The 19,212-nt window shown below is 37.2% G+C and overlaps 1 protein-coding gene across 2 annotated transcripts in view; it reads right to left on the bottom strand.

Annotated features, from left to right (window-relative positions):
- The window catches only part of PDZRN4 (PDZ domain containing ring finger 4), a 367,762-nt gene that overhangs the window by 134,425 nt on the left and 214,125 nt on the right, over positions 1-19,212 (bottom strand). The window contains exon 1 of one of the 2 annotated variants that reach the window (XM_047067078.1): positions 4,342-4,410. The exons of the other annotated variant lie outside the window; for it this stretch is intronic. Coding sequence (XP_046923034.1) covers positions 4,342-4,410 — 69 coding nt within the window. Of the gene's footprint in view, positions 1-4,341; positions 4,411-19,212 lie in introns of those variants that run through there. 2 annotated transcript variants of the gene reach the window in all.

Genomic DNA, 19,212 nt, shown 5'->3' with positions numbered 1-19,212 from the left:
AACAAAACAACGAATTGCAAAAAACTCTTGACTCAAAATATTTGAGCCAAAGAATCAGGGTCTGTACAGCTAGTGATGGAAGGAAATAGTGGAGATAGGGTGAGTTCCATTGAAGCTGAAGAGAAAGCACTAAGTTGTAAGGATCTGAGCTGGAAAGATGATTTAATGAAAAAAGCAAAAAGACTGGTCTGGAGGGTTTATAAATTGAATTATGGGAAGGAGAGAAATATGGGAAAGAACCTGGGATGGGCTCGAGAGGTCCTTGAATATATTGGAATAAGAGAAGTTGTACCTTATTTTATAGGAACTGGGAGTCATTGGTGCTTCCTAGCAATATTCCAGTAATAGTCATTAGGGTCGACTAGCATTCCTGACAAATTCTAACTTGGAAAGTTCTTACCACAGTATTAGAGAGAGTTAATAAAAGAAAGCGTGATTATGGGAAGGCTTGAATTGATGCTGGGGAATGTGCAGAAGTAAAATGACCACAGAGTCACTGTGTGCATGAAGAAAACAGAAGTGCCATTTTAATTCAGTGTTTTTGTGTTTTATTGATAGCAATGGCAGTGAGTCCTTCCCTGGTGGTAAGGAATGTGGGGATGGGATGAAGTCTGGGCAAAGAGGTGAAGACATTATGAGTTGTGTTTACATAACATGTGACAAAATACATTTCTGAGGGATACAGGACAGTAATTAGAGAGAGTAAATGAGATTTAAGAAACTCAATATAGGGTAAAGGACACTTTAACATATTTTTAAATTATGAGAAGCAATCCTAAAACTCCTTATTGGGTTTTGTGAAGATTAAGTAAGACACTGCTTAGGAAAAAAGTGCTTAGCTCGGTACTTAGTAGTAAAGGGTCACTATCACTGGCTGTCAATATTGTTACTTTCAAGCTTATGTTTCAGCGCATGTTGCTAATTCATGGATGCAGGCTGTGGGGGAGACCTTTGAGCTGCACCAAAACAGTCAAATGAATAAATCAACTCTGTGTCATGCAACAGTATCTACTTGTGGTTTTCCGGAGACTGAAGGCAATTTATTTTCTCTAATTTGGCAAGTGAGTAAGAGAAGAATCTCGCACATCACATTAAAAGATCTTAACGAAATCCTATAAACAGTTCCATGTTAACTGTATGAGCTTTTAAATATTTGCTCACATTTTGAACATGTTATTCAATGCCAATTAACACCCCATTGATAATTTCTATTATTTAATCACTCAAAAAGTTACATTGGATTTATGTATGAAAAATCAAACTAAGAAGTCAATAGATTTAGGTATTATCCTACAATCTCACTCAGAGATAAATCTGTCATTAGCTCAGAAATGACTGACAAGCTGTTGAAGCTCTCTTGGTCCAGGAGGGCTATTTGATCAGATTAATATGGAAGAGGCAATTTGGTTCATGTCCCTAGAAGGGCACTGTTCAAATTACTCATTTATTAATTCTTAAGAGGTTAATAAATAACCTATTTTGAAAAAAAAAATAAGTCACTTCAGATAACAACGATGTCCCAGGCACATATAAAAGTTAATAGATATATAAAGATGCATGGAAATTGCTGCGTGTGATTACTGGATCTACCCAAATCCTAGATTCTTCCCATCTGTGTTCATACTAGAGCCTGATTGGCCCAGCCCCAGCTGAAAATAATTTTCTTGAAATGACACTCCCTCTCTTCTGCCAATTGAAAGTCTTAGCTTCTCTATAAGAACAAAAAATATCAACAAAATCTAAACTTGACCTCATTTCACACCTAAGCACATCATTCTGTTTCCCTAGACTCTTCAGTGGGCACATTTGCTTTTGTTTACTGCAGTTCTACACCTGAAAACTGGCCCATATTATCAGATCGCTAAATACAGAAAGAAAATGTGGAAGGTCCAATATCATAATGATTCCATTACAGAGACATAAATATTTTGCTCATGGCCATGTGTGTAGTATTTACCACTAATCTTAAATTTCCACATCTCCTGGTAACCTTAATTTGTCTTAGCTTTTAAGAGATAGTAACAAAAGAAACAAACAGGTAAGTGATCTGAGAATTACAAAGTCTATAAATACATGTGATTTGGAGAATCAGGTGTTAATGTTTGTGTGAGTTCATTCATTTTAATATACCAGTAAGAAATACTCTGGCTTCCAATCTCAAGTCACTCTTGTAAATAGTACCCTCTCTTATGCGGGCAGCTATGTGCCCCCCTGAACACCTGGTTAAGAACACGCTCACTTTGATGTGTGCTCTGAGCTGCCTCTCCTCCAAATAAAAATAGAAACTAGTTTGCAGCACCACACGGGCTCCAGTGTATTATATGAGCCTATCACTGGTTTCCTTTGATATCTTATCTATTCCATTAACTCAATAAAACAGAACGCAAAGCTGGGGACAAACTGTAGGAGGGCTCCCCTTGGAAAACGCATGCAAGACCTTTAAGCTGGGGTTTTAACTTATCTAATAAAAGCCAGTTAAATGGAAGCTAATACTTCATTTTTAACCTCCTTTATTAAAGATCGTAAGTACTACAACTCAGGAGTAGAGAAATAAAATAAATATATAGAGAAGTATAGGTGGAGGCATTAAAGAGTATGGCTTATCCATTTTTCTCAAGACTGAGGAAGCACTTAAAGACAAAACTCACAGACAAGCATTTTAAAAATCCACAACAAAGACTCTTGCTCCTCAACAAACACAGTAGTCCCTTCCTGGATGCAGCAATCCTGCTTGATTTCTTAGCAGAATGCAAACAGCTTAACCTAGCTATAATCAGGGAGGATGACACCTACCACTTCCTCCATATTATACTTTTATATCAATTTAGTAATTCAGAGAAAAAAAAATAGATTGATTAATCCACTCCCCTGCTCTCCCACTACCCAAAGAAAATCAACACTAGAACTCAAACTCCAACAAACCAAACTAAAGGAAAGTGTTCCACCTAGAGACTGTTTTCATGAGGCAAAGTGGATGAGAGCTTATCTAGGAAATGAACATTATTTTAGCCCATCCTTGCAAGTTTGTAGCAAAAAAAAAAAAAAAATTAAGCAAAAGGTATTGCCCCTAGTGTAATTAACAATGTTAATCTTCTTTTTCCTCTCTATGGTGATAAAGGAGTCATTTTTATATTTAATTAATGCAGAGGATCATTTTGGAAACTGGCTAATGAGCCTCTGATCACATTACCATGAAAATGTGCATTAACATTGCAACTGAGCAGGCCGTTTCATGTGTAGCAAATCCACTTTGTAATTAGCCCACTGTGAAATGAATCACGTCAGGGGGAAATCTGAGGGAACGAGTAGGCAGTGGGCACTGGGCTACTGCTGTGCCCACAGACCACCAACATCCCAAACGTTGTCTTTCATCAACAATACTGTCTAAAAACAAAAGTAGTGGTGTGTCACATCTGGGACAAACCGGGAGAAGGAAAGAATAAACTTTATTTTGCCAAACAACAAATTTGGACTTGAGCAGACACCCCAGGGAAACCTGTTTAGATAAAATGGTGAATTAATGGAATTCTGTGAAAACTATGAAGGCTAGGGATGTAGTTTTTATTTTTATTCTGAAAAGCCCTCAGATATACACTAAAAGACAATTGAATTTACACACTTTCCCTAAGACCACAGATACTGTAATAAGCTCCCGAAATTAATTTTTAGTACAAAACATACAAAAACACACAAAAAGAATCTAAGAACAGGTGATAAGAAAATCCCTTTATCTCTTTTTTAAGCCAAGGCATGCATATATATATATATATATATATATATATATATATATATATTTTTTTTTTTTTTTTTCTCATATAACACCAGGTCTTCCTCTTAAACCAAAGCAAAAATTCCTAATTACCAAATAATTCCTCTGGCTAACAAGATTTTGCAAGAAACTTTTCCTGTCTATTCAAAATAACTGAGATCATAGACCTATTAAATCCCAATATTAATGTACCAATGATACATTTGATTTTCAAATGTCAACACTATTTCAAAATGAAAGAGGTGTCTCAAAATATTACAGTGTTACTCCTTATACTTGACTGACATTTTGGATCTCAGTGTTACTCCTTTTACTTGACTGACATCTTGGCAGTAGACACAAAAAAAAAATGTTAAAAAGAATCCCACAGGAAGTCATCTGAAGGGGGAGTGGCAAGGAAGCTGAAAACTGCTACCCAAAACCAAAATAAAAAGCCCCCAACGAGCAAGTCTGCCCTCAATCCTGAAATCTACTGAAAGGAAAAAATAAAGCTAGCCACAATTCATTTACCATCTTTCAGACAAACACAAAGCCTGGCTTGTTTAGTTGCTGGTCTCAGACCCTGCACTCACCTGGGAAACTTCATACAGCAGTTTGTAGTGTTCCTCTCTTTTCTGAAAAGTGCACAAATTGCAGCCCATTCTAAGAAGCAGAGACAGAGAGCAAATCTTCTAATTTCCCCAGAACTGAAAGGCAAGTGAACTGAAAGGGAATCACCCTCCAGACTTGACTACTGTTTTTCATCAGTCACTTCAGCCCAGAAACACAGACAAACCGCTGTTAGCAGGAAGCACAAGCCAGGGTGGTGCGCGGCAGCATGCTCTTCGCTTTCCCTAAGTATCTCGCACTCGCGGATACACACACAGAGTTTCCAGTCAGTTCATGGCAACACTCCCCCTGTCTCTGCATCAGTGCACATGACTACACAGATTCCAGCTCATGAATATTAATAGTGCCTCATTGATTATTTATGACAGAACATGTTAGCAGGGAGGGGTGTCATAGCTGCTGCTGATGACAGATGAATATTCACTAATTAAGAAGCAAATGTAGTGTGGTTAAACAAAATTCACTTGTGTCAATACCATCTCTGTTTATTAAGGATACAGGGATGAGCATAGGGCGTTTCAAAAAAGAACATACACTTAATTTCTCTGTTGATGTAAGGTTTTAATATGGGAATAAGAAATTCAGAAACAGAAATACACTTAGTTCACATCTCTACGTTTTGCAACAATGAGGAGAAATATTTTCAGCACTTAGTAAGTCTAGGGGAGGATGAAGAGGAGCGATTATTTGCATTCACAAAATAAACACAGAAGCAAAGGAAAATTTAGGGAGTGATGTGGCAAAGGAACAGAAGATGGGGGCTAACATTCAGTTTTAATTCTGATCCTACCAAAAAAAAAAAAAAAGTGTAAAGACCATTACCTATCACAGAGGAAATAAGGCATATTTTCTTAGTCTAAGTAAAGAAAATTTAAGCAAGTATTAAGAGATAATACTTGTACAGATAATAAATATTTTAATTAGGTAATAAAGGCATATCTATTGAATATGAATTTGTAGCACTATAAAGCATGTGGGTCTATATTTAAAAATCAGATGAATACAATGCCTTTTCTAAGAAAAAAAATTCAAATGCATATGGTATTTATGCTAATTTTATTAAAGTCATATATAATATTTCAGAAAGCTGACACTGGCAATATTTAAATTGTAATGTAATGCACAATGACTCCATTTATGATTCTATATTTAGAGTTCATAATGTACAAAGGTGAACACAGACTTTTAAAAACTAAGCTTGGATGTTTAGATAATAGAAGTAATACATTTAATTTCACACTCTCACAAATACATATATTGTATTGCAAGCTGGCAATTTTTGTCCCTTAAAGATATACTAGAAACAGCTAAAGCGGGTAATAAGAGAAAATCCCTTTTGTTCCTATTCTGACTTACCCACAACCTCTGCTAATTAAGAAGTATGTCCTTGTTCCAGCACATCTTTAAACTGGACAGGATAGCAGGTGGGTTCCAAAGCAAAAATAATTACTTGGAAACTGATGACTCTGGTTTGGAATTACATTGGATCTTGAAGATTTTTAATTGCTCGTCACTTGTGTGTAGCTACTTTTTGGGGTCCAATTTCCTAAAAGCGCTTTGTCAAATGTTTAGAATCGATAACAGGAAATGATTCTAATGAGTACTAATTGTTAACAAATTGGCTTTGCAACTAGTAACACCTCAACACCAGCAAGTAGCAAGGAGATGAGCAATCATCTGCTGCTTATCAGTCCTTTCCCTTGGGATGTAATAATCCGATTTTCTGGGCCTAATTTCACCTAACAGCCTGGATGGAAGCCAAGCTGAGAGACCTACATGAAAGTGGTATCATAATTGGGAACACTGCATACGAACAAAGTTCACCAGGACTTCCTGAAAATCAGCAACCACTTGTAGCAGATATTAATTATGTTGATCCCATTACAGAAAGAATGTTTTCAAGGAGGTATCTCAAAGGACCGTTATGGGCATCACTGGGGGGCAACAAGCAGAAGCCATCTTCCTTAGGTGCAGCGGTAAAAATATATATATTTGATGCTTTAAAAAATGCTACTTTTCTCTGAGCCTCTATCACTACTTCCAAGGAAGTGTTCTTCCACTGCAGTTCACATCCTTAAAGTGAGCACTGCCTATTTCTTTGGAGGATTCTGTATTGCTCAACTGTGAAAGAGTTAAATGATATTCAGATGTTTAAATTCTGTGCTTTAAAAGGAATTAGAATGCAGTAAGGCAAGGATGGTTCACCTATTCATTAGTGAAAGTGTTTGCTTTTTCTACTTATAAAACTTCTTCATGAGACAGGTTTTGAAAGCTAAGTAGGAAACCTAATTATTAAAGCTACCGTTGCTTGTTGCAGCTTTCTTCTCACAATACTTTGTAGTTCACTTTTAAAGAAAAGAGAAACAATTATAAGTCTAAAAAATATTTTCTCAGTCACCAGACAGTAAAGAATGAGCATTCCAGTGAAGTCAGTGATTTCAAATTGAAGTTATTCATTCAGCAATTTCTCCTGGCCATTTGCTTTATTCATTACTGGTGCCCCTGTTCTATTGTTTCTATTTCAGGAAGCAGAGGTAGCTTCTTTAATCATTTATCACATGCTGCCCGTGGCCCATAGACTCTGGAAGGATTCCATCTTCTGCTATTAATGGGCTCATTCCACAGAATTGGAGAAAAAGGGAATTCATAATTCCAAAGTTCCCTGAATTTCATTAGCATGTGAGGCTTTAGGTTTTCCAATGACTACACTGTAAAATTTTGTGTTAGAATATAAAGTCAGAAGTACATAGGGGCAAATGAGTTAATCCGAACAATGTTTTAAAAATACAAATGGATTAAATACTATCTTCTTGGGTGGTAATAATATGGGATGTTATAGCTTAAAAATACGCAGAGAATAGATGATCACCTTTCCAAGTATCTGTGCAAAAAAATTCATCAAAAACATTTGTTGCGTATGTATTTCAAAATATACTTATTATTGCCTTTAATTTGTGTTAGTTTATTCCCCCAATGTGTGGTGGCATACAAAATTGGACACATGTTCCTCAGGATCTAGACGGGCATATAAGAGGGCTAAATCAGAGGTAAATGTAAGGAAGGAATCTAGCATTCTTCTTGCTTTTCCTATATAGATGGTAACACTGAGTAATTAAAGAATAGATGAGAGTTTCTCTTACAGAATTATTCCAGTGAATAAATGAAGAAGGAATGATAGAACATACCCATGCCAGAAATCCTTAAACTAGATACTGAGAATTAATGGCTGCTAACATCACACACACACACACACACACAACCTGATAGAAGAAAATGACACCGCTCTTGAAAGAGCCTTTCCAAACGTGAGTAAATTACAGGGAATGCAGAGAATAGAGAAGTATATTAAACTATACCACGGAGATGCAATCAGCCAAATTCATAGTGTTAGCAACTTGACATGGGTACATATTCCAATTTTTGTTTTGAGAGGGAGAGGCAGAGGGAGGGGAGATAGGATGGAGAGAAAGTCTACAGATTAAAAGAGCCTTCAATGACATTTTTAAAAAGGCATTACTAAACTGTATTTTTAGGTATGTGCATCATTTTGGGTGACAAAAACCCTGCATTCATTTTAGGGAATGCTTGGGCACTTTTGAGTAGACACTTAGCCGCCTAACATTTTCTAAGGTTTAATATCTCATATGCAATCACAAAGATGAAGAACCTGAGGCTCAGAGAGACAGCGACTTACCCAAGGTCAAACTGAGTAAGGAGATCTGAACTCAGTTCTCCAATTACAAACCCTGTGGCTGAATTCAACAACTAATTTGCTGAGCAACCTCTCTTGCAGAGGAAGCTAAAACTACATCAATATTTCTTTACGTGACCCTGATGACTGAGGACATGGGGAGCAGCATTTCAAAGTAACGAAGAGAGAGACTTCTAAAAAACTGGATCTAGCCAAAAATAAGGCAAGTGATTATTTCTGGTTGAAAAATCACTTCATCATGATTTAGATAAATAAATAAACTAAAATAAAACTTTATCGAAGTACTGACTTTTTAAAAATAGGTGACAGCTAAATATGTTCACTTACTAATACCCCTTGAGAACCCATCATTAGCACTATACTTGAGCGCACAATAGGTTGAGCAACTCATCCTGGCTTGCCCAGGATTTTTCTGGATTTACCACTCAAAATTCCATATCCCAGAACCCCTCAGTCCTGGGCCAAATGGTCACTTGGGTGCACACTTCTCTTTTTAAGCTCCAGGAAAGCTGAACTGCTATGTACAGGTCCCCATCTTCTTACCTTTTCTACAGATTGTACCTCAGGTTGTGTATTCTTCAGAGACTCCATAAATCAATCTGGTGACACTTTCTGATCCAGTTTAAATGTCCTCTCCTCTCTGGCCTCATGAAGTTGAAGTAGTGATCTCTTCAACTTCTGAATGCTCAGTGGATTTTAACCATACCCATCTCAAGATACACACCATTTCTAGTCTACATCATTTTTATATACATGCTTTACACCTCTGGTTAGACTATAAAACATGTGGAGGGAGCAGTAACATAAGTCCCAGGCAAACTGGGACAAAGCGGTCACTTGACCTTTGACCTCCTGAAACTCCTAGCACGATGTCTCTCACATTGCAGGTTTTCAATAACGGAATACTGAATGAATGAATGTGAACAGTAGATTAAAACAGACCTGGTTCTGGCAAAGTGACATAATTTTGTATTTGTGTCTATACCTAATTGGTAGGTAATATTTCTTCCCCTAATTCAAGAAGATTAAGTCGAAGGGCTGAAGAACCATAAGCATAAGCTGTATTTAAATTGGTTCAATTTTATAAACATAAAACTGAGTCTGTGAAATAAAAAATGTCTGTGACAGGTATACAAATAAATGAGGTATAATTATATGTGTTTTAACAATTATTTGTGTATTTTTATGTATATATTATATACATATTTAAAGTTATATGCTGCTCCACATACAAGTCATGTATTCATTTACTGAACACACACACTATTTATTAGGCACTGATCATATGCTGATGGTATATGAATGCCAGGTGTCTGGAATTATACATCCCTTTACATGATTTTCACAGTGTTTTCTGAAGTAAATATGTCAGATATTATCCCTTATTTATTAGTGAAGAAATCATTAGATGTTGAACTTTCCAATGCCAGGAGACCTAGGGCCTTTGCCCTTTGATTTAACCCAGTGTTTATTCACAACACTGTGCAATATCAACTACTTACTATCATGAGTTTACAAAAATGCTCCCACTGATAGTATCTATCCACTTGCTTCGTTATAGCTCACCACATCAGTGTATAACCCAGAATCTGTTTCACATTGTATTTGCTAGTTGATCATGTTCATCTTGCATCTACAATTGTGGCTTCCAGAATTAAGAGTGCTTTACCAACGCATGAACTCCTAGGAACTGTCAAGTTATGAGATGAGACTCCAGTGGAAAGTAAAGGTATGGATTGTGAGGAAGAGGACTAGGCTTCCCATTTGAGCCTTGTCACAATTAACTGGATGGCTTTGTGCAACTTACTCACTGTGACATAATGCTCACCCCACAGGCTGACTGTGAAGATGAAATGTGACAAAATACAGGAGAAGGGATTCATAAACTGTGAGGCATTTTGTCCATACTGGTGTGCTGGTTCAGCATGGGATCTAGGGTCATTCTGCCCTGCAAGTTCTAGTTGCCCTAATTTTATCTATGTGATGTCGGATAATTAATGATTTGTTTCTGCCTATCTTGCCTGTTTCTTGGTTACCCATCTCCAAAACGAGGATAGTAATAGTACTTACCAAACAACTTTCACAAGGGATGCAGTTTTTGTGATGATCATATGTATCAAGGACACCCGGCACCTACTATGTGCCCAATGACATACTGGCCACTAGTCATCATACAAGTAATATGATAATGATAATAATCTCTATTTCAGATTTTGAGGTTATCTCTTCATAGTTTTCCAGTCAAAATAAATCTCTATTACATTATTTGAAATTCAATTAAAATTTTATAGTCATATTCTGTCCACATCATTTGCTAGTGTTCACTTCATGTTGGTCATTCAACAACTTCCCCAAGGCTGTTTGTTTCCCCATTCTTTATATAAAAGAAATTGGCACAGGAAGTACCCATTTTGTAAATGTGATACACACATACCCATTTCTTTTCTGTGTAAAGAATGTAATGTAATATATTTAGAGTAATAACCCTGATGTCCTATTTATTTATTTTGATGGATAATGTATAAATAATGTGGACATAAGTGTACAAGAACCCAGTGATAGCATCTGAAGCAAGACTTATACAATTATGAAATAGGTAGTATAATATTATTTATTTGAGGAATTTTAAAGGCTATTAATCTAACCCAGGATAATACTGGCTTTCTTTATTTGGTATTTCTTTTATTTACTTGATTTAGGGTTTCCTTAAAACACTACCAACACCACCTTTAGTTTTACAGAAGTAGTCTAGTAAATGCTTATTGAATACTTCCATTTGGCCAGCATTTATTAAACAGTACTATGAGTAGAGTATGGTGATAATTCTGAAATATTTTTGAAAACATGAACTAACTCTTAGTATTTTTTCTACACCAGGCATTGTTCTAGCACCATATGTTATTAATTTCATTTAGTCTTCATATCAACTCTCTGAGGCAGGTATTATTAATATCTCCTAACATGGGTTGTAGATGGGTTACATGAGTAGTAAATTGAGGATCCAGGACTCAAACCAAGCAGTCTAGATCCACTGTTTAAGTGGTATTTTTTATTGCCTGTCACTCGGAGATAGTCATCATTATGACAAATTCCTAGATGGCTAGAAAAAGACATTCTGGTGATGCCTGTAGCATACCGAGATGTAAGAGTTTCCCTGAGGACCAGAAGTGGAGTCTAAAATTAACTCCCAGGTTCTAAGTTGCGTCCTCAAGCATGGCTGCCTAAAATAGATTGAATAAATCTAAGCAATTTCATAACCTTACTCCACTCCACTGGTGATGGCGTAATGCTGCACTGAATATGTACTGATAACTGTAGAATATTTCTCTGTCTTAATATTTATTATAGTAGGGAATATATGCATTGATAGTAGGGCAGTCATATCTCCATACTAAAGAATAATCATTGAGAGTTACATAAGACAGGTAAATTTGGTGATTTTGAGAAAAGTGAAGGTATAGATTTGCTGATGACTCCCAAATTTATTTACTTACCCTCCCTCCCTCCCTCCCTCCCTTCCTTTCTTCCTTCCTTCCTTCCTTCCTTCCTTCCTTCCTTCCTTCCTTCCTCTCTCTCTCTCTCTCTCTCTCTCTCTTTCTGAGAGAGAGACAGTGAGACAGACTGTGAGGAGGAGAGGAACAGGGAGAAAGGGAGACACAGAATCTGAAGCAGGATCCAGGCTCTGAGCTGTCAGCACAGAGCCCAACACGGGGCTTGAACTCATGAACCATGAGATCATGACCTGAGCCGAAGTTGGAGGCTTAACCGACTGAGTCACCCAGGCGCACCAGATGACTCTCAAACTTAAATCCCCAGTTTTAATTTCTCTCCTAAGCTTCAGACCTACTTATTCCTTGACTCCTACATTAACATTTGGGCTGGCCATAGCACATTAAATTCAATTTACCAAAACATAAGTCATAATGCTCTTCAACGAAGATTACTCTACATGTGGTCCACATCAAAGAATGGGCTGACTATCAGCAGGTACTCAAGTCTGCCTTGGCTCTTTCCTATCATCCAGTGGCCACGCACTGTTATTCTGAACTGCTTAATCTCTCCTTTCTTCCTTCCCAGACCACTCTCCTAGCTTAGGTTACTGTTTATTCTCAGCTTGATCCTTCATTCACTCATGACTCATAACATCGAAATTTATAATAGTATAAGGAGCCAACTGTTTGGCTTTTGCTTTTCTCTGTCTACAAACACACATTTATAAGTCCTTCTTACCCCATTTTCTGGCCCCTGATCTATGACTTGTCTCTCCATCCCTCTCTCCCTCTCTCTCTGACACACAGACACATGGGCACACACATAAGCAAAAGAGAGTATAAAACAGAATATTCCTGCTCTAGGTGCAGAGATCACAAGTCTTCTAGCATCACTTTATGTCTTTTGGTATATTTATCTTTTTTTAAAGATTTTTTTTAAGTAATCTCTCCATCCAACATTGGGCTCAAATTCACAACCCCAAGATCAAGAGTTGCATGTCAGTCATGCACCCTATTTCTCTCTTTTTTTGACCTTAACAGTCTCCAGTCTCTACTTTCCTATCTGATATTGTGGATACATGATCATGCCTCCCTTATCCTTGGACTGTGCTTACCTATTCAGTTTATCATGATAGTCAAGATACACAAAGTCCCAGATCTCATGGAGAAAATGCTGATGAGAAAAGGCAAGAAATATATAAACAGATAATTATTGCATAAACTTTCCAGGCAATAATAGCGGTTATGCAGGGAATTAACACAGGGTGGTATGACAGGAAGTAGTAACTGGCCCATCCTTCTTGGATATTCTAAAGCCTAGGTTATCTATTCTTTCCTTGCATGTTTACTTATGTGCATATATAACCAAGTAAATATATGGATAAAGAAGGCAGGGAAGGGGATAGTAAGCAAACAGATGAGCTATTTTAATACACTGCTCAAGGTCTGAAGTTTTTGCCACCTTCAGGGTCCTAGAAAATCACTTTACTATTGTGGCCCTAGTGTCTTCAGACCTACCCCATTTCATTGACACCTTTTTCTATCATGAAAATGGTGTTTATATGGTGACCTAAAACATTGGCACTACAAATCAATATGTTAATACCACAATAGTTTCTGTGAGCTAGTAATATAGAATGCCAGACTATAAACAAATTCTGGCCCAGGACACCATAATCATCAGAATGAGCACCTGAGTTCTTTTTGACTTTGAAGTCACCTAGGAATGTTTTTGAACGTCACTGTAAAACTTTTTCGGTATGAACTTGAACAAGGTACACATCCTCTTGGAGCCTCCATTTCCTCACTGTGAAATTGGGATATTCACAGTACCTACCACAGAGGGATTATGAGAACACACACTTTACCTAGAGTCCACTCCATGTAGATGCTCAACAAATATTAGCTTATTATCACAGCTTACACTATAGTGTTGCTGAAGTGGCTAAATCCATTGTCGTGAAGCTATTTTTAAAAGTAGACAGTTGTATTACTGTTTTGTCTACATTTCTGCAAATGGCTGGATGGATACTTTGAAACACCACTTTTTCTCTGGGAAGGGTCAGATTCCTCTAAGAGAATCAATGGGTGATATCATAGTGACTGGAAGGCAGGAAGAGCAGAAAGAAGCTTTATGGTTATAGCAGGGTGGAACTTGGCTAAGAAACGGACCCCCAGAGTTCCACAAATGTTTGCTGAGCACCTCCTATTTACCAGGCCCTGTGCCACCCTCTATAGTGGTACTTCACTAGGGGTGTGCATCTGAATCATTCATGAAGCCTGTTTTCAATTACACATGCACAGGCCCCATTCCCAGGGCTTCTGAGTCAGCAAACTGGGGATGAGGCCTGAGACCATGCATTTTCAAATAATCCACAGAAAATTCAGATGTGTGCATCGCTTTTCCTCCCCCAAATTTAGATGTAATATGTTAAACCAGGCACTCTTGAATGACTCCCATCACTAAAATTTCTGTTATGGCTGCTTATATGATTATGAAGATCACTAGGTCTTTGTTACTAATTTTAAAAGGGAACTAACATTTGCAAAGCACCTTCTATATCAAGGGTGCTGTAAGTCTCACAAAATTTTATGAGATCTATGTGGCTTTTTTTCACACACATAAAAACTCGGGCTCAGAATATTATGTAATTTGATCAAAGTCAGATAGCTAAGTGGCAAAGTTGAGATTTAAATCAAAATGGGCTTAACTCTAAGATTCTGCCTTTTCTAAGAAGATATACTACTTCTTTCTGGAAGTAAGGCAGCAGGACCCACTTCACATAGTACAGTGTCTTTAGTCCTGCGTACCACGAATGAAATCTGTGGTAGGGTCAGGCTTGGATCAGAGTCATTGCCTCCTTTTGCAATTCACCAGACATGTCCTACCTATAGGTTGCACCGATGAGTAAATTTTTACTAGACCTGTAGGAAGGCTGGGTTTTAGCTTCTGGGAACTTGGAGTGGCCCAAGTTCAAGGTATTGGTGCCAGGGAAAGACAGTTAAGGGACTGCTTATTGGATTCTATGTTAATGAGATGATTTTCTATAATGCATCATAATTGATCTGAATAAAAGTAAAAATCCATCTACTCTTACTTTTTTAATTAAACATTTTTTAAGGTTTATTTATTTGTGTGTGGGTGGGGGAGGGGGAAGAGAGAGAGAGAGAGAGAGCGAGAGCACATGCACACACGAGTGGGTGAGGGGTAGAGATAGAGGGAGACAGAGCAGGCTCTCAGCTGTCAGTGCTTGAACCCACAAACCGTGAGATCATGAAGTAAGCCAAAGCTGGATGCTCAACTACCTGAGTCACCCAGGAACCCTCCATCAACTCTTCCAAAATATACTATTTTTCTTTGATTTTCAGTATCTCTAGACCCCAAGTTCAACCTGTCTGGAGTCTAGTTGCTTTGCCATTTGAAATCTATTTCACAAGAAGCCATAAGTAATGATGATAAAGCACTTAGGGGAATTGAAGTTCATAAAGCTTATGGTATCAAAGGAGTGGTAATAAAGGGTGAACCTAAGAAATTATGGTTTCAGGTTGGAATTCTTAAAATTATTATTTTTAGTCCAGCTATGTGTAAGCCTCCTTCTTAGGCTGAGGTGGACCCATAAGTCTAGTGATTAAATCCAGTGGGAATGGATCACATGTATCCACCACATGTCTATAAGCAAAAGACACCAATATAGTGGAGTCACATGGTAAAAATAGCCTAGATCCCTGACTCACTACTTGGAGCAAGTCATTCAGGTAAGTTTTCAGACCTGCACTCAACTCTGTATAAAGGAGAAATGCACTTTTACTTTGGAAACCACTAAGAATTTGAAAACTGTTTGCTATCTAAGCATAGCTCAGCATGACTAAGATTCAAAGACAACACTTGTAAGTTCATGTATTTAAACGGAGTTAGCATGAAAGAGCTCAACTCATCATGACTTAATAACAGGTCATGATGGCTTCCAGGGACCTCTTAAGCAATTCTGTGCAAAGAAACATAATGACATTACCTAGGATAATTAAATGGATATTAAGAAATATCACTATGAGAACTGTCAAGTTTTCCTAGAAGCCATTCAGATTTTCATCAGATCATTTACTTAACCATGAGATAAACAGTATTTTTTTTTTTGAGTGAAGGGAGAATAAATCCAACATTAGGACAGTTTTACACAAGCAATCTAAGTATATATGCACGATATGACCATATAAAGAGCTAATGATACCTTGGAGCAAAAACCTTGTCCATTTCAGAAATTCTGATGCTCAGAGGGGTTTCACATCTTAATTGGGTTAAGATATCAACTCTCTAGCAAACAAAAATAGCATAAGTAGATTAAGGCAATTCCTACTCATGTGATGAATTATTTTTAAATAAAGGAAAGTGGGGCCTGAAGGAAACCAGTCACAGTATGGAACAGTTTTCATGTGGTTTAGAGAATAGAAATTTCCAGAGCATAAGGAACTTTTCAACACAGAAAGAGTAATGGAATAGCATGGACTTCAAAATCAAGAAGTCACGTGGTTAAGTCCCAGCTCTACAATTTGAATTATAAAACCATGCTGAACTTTCTTAGGCTTTGATTCTCATTTATGAAATAGAGTTAATAGCTTCTGCCTCATGGCATTGTTGATAGGATTACGTGAAAAAGTTGCTCCTCATAAAAAACCACCTTTTCGGATCTTAGCTCCCAAGGAGTCATACCACTTTCTGAATGATTTGACCAGTTCACAATTACTAACTTTCAAAATCTTAACAGCTAAGAATGTTAATAGCAGAGGTGGGACTCCAATAGCAAGGTAAAGTAAAAACTGATCGGGGATTTGTGAATATAGAATTAATACTAGAAATTGGGCAAATCTGCATGGCAGTATGCTGTTAAGTATACAATATTATACGCAAAACTTCAGAGGGATAGTATTACATACATTCAGCAAAATTGGGGGGAAACTTGTCCTACTAGAATAAAGCTTAGAGATTTATCTAGCTTGGGGCGCCTGGGTGTCTCAGTTAGTTTAGCAACTGACTTTGGCTCACATCATGATCTCATGATTCATGGGTTCCAGGCCCACATTGGGCTCTCTGCTGTCAGCACAGAGCCTGCTTCAGATCCTTTGTCTCCCTCTCCCTCTGCCCACCACCCCCCCAGTGCAATTTCTCTTTCTCTCTCAAAAATAAACATTAGAAAATTTTTTTAAAAAAGATTGATCTAATTTAGATTGCTGCTAATAAGTGCAAAAACAACAACAACAACAACACATTTAAAGACAGAGTTGAGCCTATGTTGCCAACTTTTAACCAGCAAAGAGGAATTGTTGAGCAAATGAATTTGGGATATAAGAGTTTAGGAAAACCAGAATAAACATCCATGAAAAGGAGTAAGATACTGGAAGATAGAAGCCTGACTAACCATATTGTAAATGTCTTGGATAAATGTCATATTGATAAAAGAAACTTCTGAAGTATGTGTGTGTGTACATAGGCCCACACAATAAGATACATGCATATTTTGTATGTATGTATATATTTATGTATATGCATACATTTATAAAATTTTGGACACTAGTAGTGATTTCTAATGGGGTTTATTACTGGAAATTTATTGTAATAATGAAAATCAAAAAAAGTTAATTAAAATGCCAGATAACCTGTGAGGTACCTATGACATACAGCTCATTTGACTGAGAATATATCTTATAATTTCTGTCACCTAATGGTAGATACACAAATACCTCTTCTAATAATAACAAGTAATATGAACATGAGTTATGTTTGTGTTGACTCTTCAGTTTTTGCTTTAATCATAAACCTGCTTCACTATTTTCATAGGTATAACACATAAAATGACATACAAATTAGTAAGAATAAAATTACAAAGAAAAACAAAATTGATAACTCCGTCAGGCCCAAGAAATACCAAGGTAATGAGCCAAGAGATTCTAATTAAAAACAATCAGTTAAATTCATCTATTCATTCAACAAGTATTTATTGATACACATGGGTACTCTGCTAACCTTAAATAATTAAATAAATAAATCATTCAAACAGAATCCTCACTAGGGATATACTATACTTTCACTGTGGGATATCAGCTAGTTGAGAGATCTATTCTATACATCATTTACTTATAAGAATGTGATAAATGTATATGTATTTTATTGTTGGTAATTTTTGACTATTTCTCAGAAAAATATCATGAGGTAGAATATATTTAGCAGGCAGAGATGGAGGAGTTGAAGAAAAAGGTCAGTGGAAGGAACAGTGAAGGAAAGATGAGTACTTAAGAAAGCATGGGGACATTAAAGGAACCGCATAGTATTCAGTCTGCAGGGTGAAATGGTGGAACGCTCTCAGGAGAAATGAACATGACTTTGTCAGGTGAAGAGTCTGGAGGATCTGTATTTGCTTTTTCAGCAGTGGGTAATGAAGAGCTACTGAAGACTTCTAAGGGAGTGCCAATATCTAGGTCATTATTTTAGTTTCTCAGGAGTTTTGAACTGAAAGAAACACATGAGAATCTAACAACAGTAGTAATAGTAATAATAGAACCCTTTACAATAGTGTGGGAGTGGTCTTGTTTTGGAAAAGAGAAATGGAAAGATGGGGTGTACACAGGAAATGAGAGAAATGCTACAGACGTGGGAAAAAAGGTGTCCTGCTAAGTGACTGGAAAGGGGTAGGAGGAAATCAAGAGAGAGTACATTTGTAAGACTGGATGTCTGGGCTAAGGGCTAAAGGCTGTGTCATTAATAGAAATAAGGAAGTCGGGAGGAAGACATACCCATGTAAACGGACTGGAGTTGGGTATGGCGACACTAAGGTACTTTAAGAATGAAGGCATCCTTCATGGAGTTGAAACACTTATTAGACACAACAAAGATACTGATATGGATATGAAAGTCACCAATATGTATTTGAAACAGAGGTAGTGAGCTGGGCATTTAAAGAAGATACGGAAAAACAACAATAACAAAAATCCTGACCCTCTGCATGTCCCTTCAGAAAGAAATCGGAAGAGGAAGGACCAGAGAAGAAAGAGAGGAGTCAAGAGAGCGGAGAAGCCACAGAAATACAGTTTCAAAAATGGGCTCATCAGGTTCACGTGTGGCTGAGAATTCCAGGCAGGGGTGCGGTGGAGGGAGCACTGAATTTATTGACTAGAATCCATCAGTAGTTTTGACAGAGCTGCTTTGAGTAAGGCAGAGCAGGCTGTACAGGGAGGGAACAAGGATGAGGTAAGTGATGAAGTGCTGATAGCATATGAAGACTATTCCTTCCAGAAGCTAAAAAGAAAAGAAGAGGGGGCTAAAATGACATTGTAGGAAGATAGCAGGATGATGCAAGGATTTGCTTGTTTTAAAATAGTGAATCCAGAAAAGAAGAGATTGAAGCGGCTGAAGAGAGAGAGACACAAATGTAGAGGAGCTAAGAGTGAATGCGACCAGAGGCACATAAAGGCAACAGGCATTGATTGAAGGAAGATTTGTTTTTCTCTCAGAAGACAAAGATGAGTAAAGATATGGGCAAATTAGAAGTGTGGGAAGGAAGAAGTGTTGACAGGGCTCACATCAGATGTCCTTGCATATAAGAAGTAAAGTTATGGTTTTCTTGAGGTTAAATTTTAAA

The sequence above is a fragment of the Lynx rufus genome, unplaced genomic scaffold (assembly GCF_022079265.1).
Source record: "Lynx rufus isolate CCGP_SWC_20201006 ecotype Redwood Valley unplaced genomic scaffold, mLynRuf1.p SCAF_7, whole genome shotgun sequence".
Lineage (NCBI taxonomy): Eukaryota > Metazoa > Chordata > Mammalia > Carnivora > Felidae > Lynx > Lynx rufus.
This window is presented reverse-complemented; position numbering and strand designations above follow the sequence as displayed.